The sequence below is a fragment of the Pieris brassicae genome, chromosome 3 (genome assembly GCF_905147105.1).
Source record: "Pieris brassicae chromosome 3, ilPieBrab1.1, whole genome shotgun sequence".
Taxonomy (NCBI): domain Eukaryota; kingdom Metazoa; phylum Arthropoda; class Insecta; order Lepidoptera; family Pieridae; genus Pieris; species Pieris brassicae.
The window spans coordinates 11,209,705-11,220,127 of record NC_059667.1 but is presented as its reverse complement, the minus strand read 5'-3'; the positions used below and the strand labels follow the sequence as shown (position 1 = coordinate 11,220,127).

General features: G+C 48.0%; 1 protein-coding gene across 5 annotated transcripts; it reads right to left on the bottom strand.

Moving 5' to 3' along the window:
- Nucleotides 1–1,177: 1,177 nt before the first annotated feature.
- On the bottom strand, nt 1,178–9,530 carry LOC123706756 (zinc finger RNA-binding protein). 5 transcript variants are annotated; one of them, XM_045656154.1, is made up of 20 exons: nt 9,389–9,530; nt 9,061–9,200; nt 7,927–8,102; nt 7,416–7,554; nt 7,079–7,172; nt 6,832–6,955; nt 6,489–6,747; nt 5,903–6,183; nt 5,544–5,663; nt 5,361–5,456; nt 5,096–5,290; nt 4,945–5,027; nt 4,557–4,791; nt 4,357–4,480; nt 3,730–3,824; nt 2,878–2,973; nt 2,591–2,743; nt 2,339–2,434; nt 2,133–2,262; nt 1,178–2,048 (listed from the first exon to the last, which is right to left on the bottom strand). In XM_045656154.1, exons 1-20 carry the CDS (start codon nt 9,439–9,441, stop codon nt 1,975–1,977), a joined length of 2,763 nt encoding a protein of 920 aa, XP_045512110.1. In that variant the 5' UTR covers nt 9,442–9,530; the 3' UTR covers nt 1,178–1,974. The 5 variants fall into 5 exon arrangements, with proteins under 5 accessions (XP_045512110.1, XP_045512114.1, XP_045512113.1 ...); XM_045656158.1 differs by having other exon boundaries at nt 5,903–6,099; nt 9,389–9,522; XM_045656157.1 differs by having other exon boundaries at nt 7,079–7,136; nt 9,389–9,522.
- Between the last annotated feature and the right edge of the window lie 893 nt (nt 9,531–10,423).

The window sequence follows — 10,423 nt, the reverse complement described above, 5'->3', positions numbered from 1 at the left end:
TCTTTTTATAATATCATTTAGCAAAATAGGTTATATTTTTTTTAGAAGAGCTCACAAATCTATGATTTTTCACAATTTAGCACTGAGTCACTTTATAAAAGGCTTGCCCACACTGTATGCTAATAGATTATTGCTTATTTTCCACTTTTTGTTTTTACTGAGTTGGAGTGCACAATTATTTTGTAATTTTAAGATAAATGCGGAGCTGATTGTAACGGCGGCACAGAAGCGCCTACCCTCCTATTCAACTCAAGTCTCTGAGATAGATGAGCCGAGAGTGAGCGGAGTGTAATCAATGTGATCATATCCCATTTCATCACTCACTGTTCAGTCTAGTCAGTTAAGACCCTTCTGATGGATGATGGATTACGTCGTAGCAAATATTTTATCTTACAAATTAAAAACTTTTTATAGCGAAAAATTATTCCTATTAATACTTAACATAATTTAAAATATCGATTGTACCCATTCCGTTATCGACATGCACGTGTACAATTCTTACACACATCAATTCACCTCTCCATAAATATGATTTATGACCTGAATCTTGTTCATATTGGGTCGACTTTAGTCCAATTCTATAAGTTGTGTAGGCGCAGGAACAATACTGGACGGTGAACACTGCTCTTCCATTTATGCATCATAACTAAGGTGAATGGTTACTAATTTAAAAACCATTTCGAGATGATGTTGAAATCAACATTATCTTATTACTGTGCTACAGATTTAGACTAAGGGTAACAAAGGAACATCAAGGAAACTCAGATTAAGTTTTGTGAATCAGGCGGAATAGTGAACACATAATTTAATAGTAATGTGGTTGTTGAATTTATTTTATAAGGGTGAAAATTGTAGATGGACAAATTATGATTTAAAAAAATGTGTAACAAAGCCAGGAACACCAGCTGTATTGTTAAAACTCCAACTCAAAATAACTTTATTCATATAGGTAAACAAGTACACTTATGAACGTCAGGAAAAAAGTAAATTAATTGTAAATTTACGTATGATACACAACAGCGGAAAAACGTTTGTTCCAACATCCTTTACAAATTCCGAAATTAATTTGTAATTAAAATATATTTATAGAATTTGTAACTGCGGCAAAAATATGTCGGTGAACATCGTAGGGACGGTGGAATTCCATTAAAAGTAAGGTTCAAATGAAACAAAATCGTATACAACGCGTATCTTTATTGACATAAATATTCGTTCGTATGTACGTTTAAAAAACAATTTTCTTAAAATATATAGAAAATAAATTTCGAGCGAATTTCACAAACGCTAGAACTAGACTAACCGAACACCTAAACGTCTCGTAGAGTGTCTTTCGTAAAATAGAGATTTGTCGTTTGAAAATAAGTTTCTTAAAAATTAGTCAAATACATCGTAATCTAGTGGGAATCTCTAGGTCTGACGACAAACGGAGGCGAGTCGACAACGTTTCGACGAACTTATATTATTTAATTGCAAAGGAACTAACTTTATAAGTCAAAATACTGCGATCCTAAAAATAACACCTCAACCGGCCGACGGCTAAGGCGACCTACGCTGACCTGACCTTCCCTGTCAATTCATATATTAGAGTTCAGACTATTCTAAATTATATTAAACTACGAGTAGCCACCGCTACGTGCGAGACTCCCTGCGAATCTGGTTCTCGTCGGCTCTACGGCATCGAGTGAAGCGTCGTCCGTACGACGAGGATACAACTACAAATGTATTCTCGAAAACCTCGCGCTTCTACGCCTCGTAGAAACTCGAAGAAAAGAGAGATCCGGACGGAGAGACGGGGATCACATCCGCAGAGGGCCCCGGGGGGCCACGCCGCTATAATGGACAGATCGACGCCACTTCGGCGTCCCTAAGCCGACCCCAAGTGAGAGAAAAGAGAATATTTACAGAAAACGTATATCGCCCCGTCGAGAGATCGACGTCCGAACGGAACGGATCTCGCCGAGCGTCGGGCGGAGCCTACTTCTTGACGGGCTGCTGCCTGTCCGCCGGCTCGGCCTTCGCCTCCTCCGTCTTGACTATTTTGCCCTCGCCTGCAACGCCATTTGATTAGTAAAAAAATATTTAGTCACGTGCCCCGTCGAAACGTCGAGGTCGTCGTTAACGTCGTTACGCACCGTTGGGCGTGTCGTGATCGGCGTCGGTGTTGGAGCGCCTGCGCTTACGCGGAAATTTCCACGCCGCGCTCCCCGCGCCGGCGCCCGCTCCGCCCGCCTTCACCTTGGGCAGCGGCTCCATGTCCAGCACCTGCAAGCGGACATGACGCTCAACGACTCCGTCCGTTCCCTCGACTCACCCGCCCGTCCTCGTCGCTCGATCCTACCTTGTGTATCTGTCTGAAGGCGATCTGCCTGAGGAACTGCTGCGCGGAAGCCGTCAAATCTTCGCGCTGCTGCGGCGCCAGGTTACCGAGGGCGTCCTGAAATATCACAGGACGATCTGTCATAAGTTTGAATATTATAAAATGCAAATTAGCTGGTCGTGTGTGCATGTTGTAGGATGTTTTGTATGTATGTCGATTTGTTTGTTTGTATCGTGGGTAATTTTGTATCCAAATAAAAGTTCTAGTACTCACGACGAGCTCCTTCTCGCAAGGATCTCTCAGACCGGGCCCGTGTTCCAGCAGCAGGCCTCCGGCCACGGCTTCCATGACGCGACGGAGCGCCTCCCCCGGGGACAGCGCGGTGCCCGCCGACTGCATGACGCCCGACACCAGCAGCTCCATCGCCTGGACGATTAAAACGTCGTTACCAACTAAGCTAAATAGGTCTTCTGAAGGAAGGATTCGGTTGTTAAACCTCAAGACTACGAGGTCATAGAGATACGATAGAATTTAGTCAAACTCATCGGCGCAATACTCACGTAGGGATTGAGCGGCGTCCAGTTGGGAATCCGGCGGCAGAGGTCGCGCATGATGCGGATGATGATGACGCAAGACTGCAAACTGGCCGCTCTAGCCTGCGACACAAACTGTGTAAGCGCCCGGCCGACCTCGTCGGGCGCGTGACGAGGCGCGGCGGAACTACGCTCGTCGCGCTGCCGCCCCCAGCGTGCGGCACTGGGGCAAACCGCGCCGGAGTCCCGTCTCGCTCTCGAGCAACGTCCGCCGCGCCCCGTGCTTCACTACTCCACCTCATTAGACGGGACGCTTCGACATACCGGTCCAGACAATCTACCCTCGTCCGTCCGACTACTTCTACGTAGGTAACGGGGGCGCACACTCTAAAGAACCGCTTCGGACTCTACAGTATTAAACAATTAAACAAGAATAGGAAGTCAGGACCGAGACGAGAACGCATCCCGTTAATGAGCAAAAGCAGAGCTCCTACGACCTGTCTCCCGGCGGCCGACCATCACTCGTAGCCACATGTTCAAGGGAGGCGTCGGGTCGGCAAATTTGACTATTTCTACTATTGTCATCGATTCACTTCAGATAATATAATAATAAGAACAAAAACATGTGACTAAAATGCGTGCGCGATAAAGCTCTCACGAGTCAAGTGAAGAACCGCGAATTAATCGTTTAACGAAAGTCTGCGACGAAGAAGTCCGACAAAAGAGAAGAACGAACGGCGGCGGAGTGAGAGATGTATCGCGCACCGAATACTTCGATTGCGCTCCGTCCTCACGCCGCTCGGACCGTCGCCCGGCACGCCGGAGGCGGCGGGAGGCGTGAGCGCGGAGCGGACAACCGAGCGAAAGTAATGTGAGTACCTGGAACCACTTGGCGTGCCGAAGGGCGGCCAACGCATCCAAGCACTTCTGGCGCGGGAGCACGTCCTTGTCGTCTCGCTTGGCGTCGCCGCCCTCTAGCGACAATAAAGGGTGTTTGACCATCGGAACCAACGCGGGGCAAACGGACTCGCGCCCCGACTCCCGTACGACCCACCCCGGGCGCACGCCTCTCCGCCTTCCGTCGGACCGACCCTGCGACGTCCGACGTCGACGGGACGAGGAGCGTGCGCCCCGAAACTACTGCGATTCGTTTCGACTCAGCGATAACGTCAGGGGCGCGGTGTTTGCCTCGGTTCGGCGGCGGAAGATATATCACCTAGGCTAGGTGGTATATTCAGCGGATGGTCAAAAAACCTTCTTCCGCTTCTTAAGCTACACCTAAAAATAAGCATCAACACAGTGCCCGCGGGCGTCAAGTCGGAACAAAATATCTCCTCGTCACGGCGACAGATTTCAATGAAAGTAAAACGCTCTCTAGAGGTTCAAATTAGTGAAACGGGACACGGATAGTTTGTTCGGCCGGTTCGGTCGATTTTGACAACCGATTTCATGAGGCTCGAAATTGGCCTCGAAAATCGTGAGAGGGCAGCGGGGACGGCGTCTCACCGGCGGGCTCCCGCATCACGGCCGACGTCAGGCTCACGAGCACGTGCACGGCGCCCTCCGACACCTGCACGGCGCCCTCGGCCGGCAGCAGCTCCACCTTGTGCTTGGCCTCGTCGCCCGGCGTCTGCGGACAGGGGAAGGAGCGCGTTGAGGGCGGACCGAGACGAGTCGGAGAGGTCGCGACGAGAGCGCATACGAACCTTGACCCTCTGCAGGTGCCCGGGCAGGTCTGCGGCGACGCGCTTGAGCAGAGTGACGGTGGGCCTGTCGTGGCAGAGCACCACCAGGCGCACGTCCCTGTCGCCCCGCAGCAGCAGGCCCTTGGCCAGCAGCCCCACGCGCATCACGCCCTTCAGGGCCCGACTCGGCGCACTCGAGGGGCCCGCGCCGCTCTCGCCGCCGCCGCCGCCTTCTCCTTCGCCCATGAACGAGAACCTGCGAAGGAACATTTCGCAACTCTAGAAACATTCACAGAAGATCAATTTCGTCGAAGACGTGACTCCACACACCACACCTCTACATTATTCTCGAGAAGCGTCATCGTCAGGCCGCGAACGTTATAATGGATTATAATAAGAAAATGCTCACAATTGATTGTCGCGGCCGTCTTCTTTTCCTTCAGGTTTCTCATCCTTCTTGTCCTCGACTTTCGGAGACGGTTTGGCGGAACCCTGCGGTCGAAATAAAGAGAAAATGAATCCATAACGCACGTAACGCGACGCGGACGTGACGGACGTACCTTCGCGAGCGCCTGGTCGGCGAGGGCGTCCGAGAGAGACTTGAGCGCCTTCTCCGTGTGCGACACCACCCGCTGTATCTGCTGCAGCTCCTGTTCCTCGGGATAGATCTCGGCGTGGCGGGCGACCACGTGGCGGTCGTCGGAGGTCTCGGGGCGACGGCCCATGCTCGCGAAACCCATGCCCATGCCCATTCCCTGCGGCGAAGAAAGTGTCGTCACCGACGGGAACACTCTATCGAATCCTAGCTTAACGAGCGGGACTCACGTGATGGTGATGGTGCATGTGGGGCGGCAGCGGGCCTCGCGCCCACCACGCCTCGGCTCCGCCCTCCCAGTAGGCGCGCTCCTCGTCTTCCATGCCCTGAGATTCAACGACGGTTCGGTAAGTGGCGTTAGGAGAAGTGAATTCGATAAATATAAAGTCGCTAATCAGATAAACGAAGCGTACCTCGTGCATCCGACGTCGGGCCCACATTTCGTCTCTGACGAGCATACGCTGGGCCTTGGCCTCGGCCAGCTTCCGTTGGTGCATCGAGGGCTTCACCTTCACCTCCAGGTCCGGTTGCACCTGTATCCGTCACAATACGCCATATTACATCGGCACTCTCTACTGGCAGTGTTTTCGGAGTTCAATAGTCAATCGGACGAGTCCGATATCCTCATTCGACATTGTAATCATGCGGCACCCGGATCTCTTGGCGCCGGAGCGCCAGGCTCGACGAGTGCCTCAAACCTTTTACTGAGTAATCATAGGATAGGCGATAGGACATCCCTATGGGATCGAGGGTGGGGGATGCGGGACCGTACCTTCTTCTTGTACTGCAGGCGGTGGCGCCGGCCCTTCATGTGCATCTCCTTGGCGTTGGGGTCGTTGAACTTGCAGTCGCAGAGCTTGCAGTTGAAGCTGTGCGGCTTGCCGTCGTCCCCGCGGATCTCCTCGATGTAGTCCTGCCCCACGGGCTGCACCTCTTCGCCGTCGTCCTCGTCGCGCTCCTCGGCCTTGTCTGCGGGGGCACCCACCGTCACCGAGCTGAGTCCGCCGCGAGCGACGAACGCGATCTTGGCCGCGCCGCCGATGGCGTTGCTCGCTACGATTTCAAAAGTCAAACTTTCTCTGCGCTTCGGGCGAGTCTTTCGAGTCGCTCGTTCGTACGCGTCGGTCGACGGCGAACGCTCGACTCGAAAGAGTAGCGAATCGAGAGGTCCGACGCGAGGCCGGCGCGTCCATATCTGTACCGGGCGGGGACGGCCGGAGAAAATTTGACTTTTGACTTTGATCAAATCGTTCGCGAAATACAGATATGACGAGACAGGACGGCGAACGCGCTCCACGCTCTCGTGGCGCGCGAGGAGGACGCTCGACGTCGCGATTACGACGGGGAGTTCGGCTTACCCGAGGAGAGCTTGGTCGGCTCGGTGGAGGGAATGGGCTTGCCCAGCATAGTGTGCAGTTTCACCACCTTCTGGTGCTTGATGCCTCTCACGTGCGCGGCGTACGCGTCCGCTCCCGTGCACGTGACGTCGCACAGTTCGCAGCGCAGCGCCGCTCCGCCCGAACCGCGGCCGCCGGCTCCGCCCCCGCCTCCGCCGCCGGCCTTCGCCGCCGCTTCCTTCTTCTTGTGCTTCTGGCCTTCCAGGTGCTCTTTGTACGTCTGCGTCAGACAAACAGACGGCTCGATCCTTTCCCAGCGATTCTAGTCGATCACGGCTCGTCTCTTCGACTCGACGCGACTCACCTGCGGTCCGGCACACGAGATCCTACACACGTCGCAGTAGTGCAGCTGTTGCGCCTTCGGCGGTGGCTTGGGCCGTCTGGGCTGACCCGCTCCCACTCCGCTCTTGTTGTAGTTCTTCCAACCCCTACATCGTACGAAGAATGCTCAATAAATTATAAATAAGGTGGAGGCGCACTAAAGCGATCGATGGAAGATTCGATGCAGCAAAATGATTGAAAGTATAAATAAAATTGATAGATATACTCACGGGTTGGCGGCCGTCTTGTTCTGCTGCGCGACGTACATGGTGGCCGCGTTGTACAGCGCTGTATCATAAGCAGAGGTGCCCCTGTTAGTCGCCGCTACAACACCACACAACCACACACTCTCATTGTGCGCCACTACAATTCACTATTCTAACTACTTTCCCCGTTCATAGCGCCTTCAAAGGAATTTCAAACCGAAACATTATACATCTGTTCACTAAAATCACCTCGGGACATTCTGATTTCATAAACGTTTTAGAGATTGACCTAATTCTCTGATATAAAATGTGTCGCCAGTTGTAGAGTGGGATAGTGTAGGTGTATATAGTGAGTACTAACGCTTGGCCTGCTGCGCAGCTGGCGCCGTGTACGGCTGCGCAGGGTAAGTGGCGGCGGCCGTGGTGGCCGTGTAGACGCCTCCGTAAGCCGCCTTCGCGCCGCCGCCGGCGCGTCCTCCGCCCTGGATTATTATGTTGTTCTTCGGGTTTATATCGTATACTGACTCTGTGCCGGCCGGCTCCAGCCCGACCCTAATTCTATATGTCTCCCATACTGAGCTCTCATTCTTGTAACGATTTTAGTATATTTTAGTTAGTTAGTTTACAAATCATTTTAGTCAAATTTTGGGAAGAAATAAGAATGTTTCCCAAACTTTAAATGTTTTATACTTATTAACAAATTCACGGTGGTGTTGTAACGTGTGTTTAATATATAACAAATCACAAGAATTCAAAATTTTTTGCTTACAAAGCATGACATGTTATGAACATACTTCTTACTTTTGAAAATTATTATAAATATTCAATTACGTGAATCGACTCTTTAAAATGTCAACAAGCACCGGACCAACCTGTGCGTAAGTAGCAGGAGTAGAATATGTAGGCTTGGCCGTGGCGTCGTAAGCGGGCTGGGGCTGCGGCGCTGCCGTGGGATAGGCGGCCGCCGCCTGCTGGTAGTAGGCGCTCTTGCTGGCGTCGTACGCCGAAGCTGCGGCCGCAGCGGCGTGTGCGTGTGCGTGAGCCGCTGCTAATGCGATACACAGATGTTATATGTTTACTTTTTAATTGTATGAGATATATCTATACTTATGCAAGTTAATTTTAAATATAAAACTATAAATACATTGAGAACAGGTTATGATTACAGACTTTGTTTAAAGTAGGTGAATGTCCTGAATATCATATAGAAAAGTTGTATCCTAAGTAGATTGATAATCTAATAATATATTTTAATTATGTGATATTTTAAACACAGAACAAATAATATAAGAATTGACTACAATGATATGACTCATGATTAACATAACTTCTATAAAAAATTCCTTTTATAGGAAAACTTTAGATTGTACCACCACAGCATATTTGTACCATATTCTTGCGAATAAATTATTATTATTAACTTACGACAATCATACCACTTTCTTGCTAAAACACTATGAACCTTAATTTTTTTATCTAAAGGAGTACTATGAGGGTTTCATGGTAAAATTTTGAGTTTTAAATGCCAAATATTCGTTTTTCTAATCTGGTTCATTATCATTTGCGCATACTATAGGAATGTTTAATGTAATGTTTGATTTTGTATTTTCCTTGTTTGTTTATTATTTTTGTTCCACTTATTAAAAACATTCAATACATCAAGAAGCAAGAGACCCATTTACATGTTCAATTTACTGGTTTAAATATATAATACATACGTTCAGGTATGGTTGGTATGGTATGGTGCCATGTATGATTATGGCATTAATGAGATAAGGTTAGTGACCTTGATTTTCGATCACCCAGTTGTTGATGGTGAACACAGTCCTTGGTCTATCTCATATCAAGGAAGTTCCATAAAAATTCAGCTGTAGACTAAAATTGCATATACATATACACTGCAAAGTGTAGTAATTTTATAGACGACGTTGCAGCATACTTATTAGTTCTTCTAAATGTTTTTGCTTTAGCTCATTTACCTTGGGACGAGATAGAAAAATCCTTACCCTGAGTGGCGGCTGCGGCCTGATAAGCCGTGTCGTAGCCAGTTGCTGCGGCACGCTGAGTTCCGTACGTCGCGGCTGTCGCAGCCGGCGCCACGGCGTACCCAGTTTGTCCACCGTAAGCGGCACCGGCCGTTGCCGCGCTAAAAATCACACGATACACCTTTAAAACACGACACAGACACGATTCTTGCGAAATTTTCTACGATCAATACATTGTGGACGCCATTTTGATTACATAGAATGCGGCCTCTAGTCTGCGTATTAGTTTGGAAATTGTGTGCGCGGCTCTGATCAATAATTCAAAGTAATTTTATAATAATCTACTTACCCATATTGGGTACCTCCATGGGTAAACCCAAAATAGTTATTTGCTGCCATCATTAACCACTTTCCCAAGATATAAAATTAAAAATTCTTCACGGTGAAAAATTTGACATCAAGAGACCGGCGTTCTTTCTTCGGCTATGACATATAGAGAATAAAGGGAATAAAGATGGCGGCAACAGTCTATAGATAAGAAATAGGTACATAGCTAATGAACTACTACAGATACATAACACCCACATGAACTTGAAATGGCAATTTGGCACTAGACATATGTATTTATATAATCTCAGTCGGTAATATTCCAATTATGAAATGAAAAACAGACTTTTATTGGCATATTTTATTTACATACTTCTTTAAGAAAATTAAAAAATTAAAAGTGCAACTATTTCGTACAAACGAATTTGAGTAATATTTTGTTGGATAAAACTTTAGTAGCAAAAATGCTTGGCGGGAAATTGAAAAAGCGCGGTTCTATTTTTTCTAAAATAATACTTTAATTAAAATAAAGATTATTTCTTTGTAAATAACAGTATTAATAGACAAATTAAATATAAACATAATGTATAAATAATAAAAATGGAAGGAAACGAGGGGGGCGGGCTTGACCCGCCCAACTTAAAAAAGAGACCACGACGGCGGCTCGAACATCCCGAAAATGTTTCTGATGCTGGCGGCGGAGGCGGTGAGAAAGACTCGTATATGCCATATCTCAAGCCTAATTATAAAAGGCTATATCCTGAAAATTCTATTAATATGGAATTTAAGGTTTTTATTGAAAACAAAAATATTCAGGACAGGCTGGGAAATAAAAGCCCAATATATTTAAACCACATATTCTCCGAAATTAAAGGCGTGGTGGTAATAAGGCGAATTAGCGCAAATAAAATTGTTGTCATGTTTAAACAACATAATACAGCTAATAACTTGATACACAATTTACATTTTCTTGAGAAACATGATATGAAAGCATACATTCCAGCAGCTCAAATTGAAAAAACTGGTATTATCAGATTTGTGCCTGCAAGTATATCAA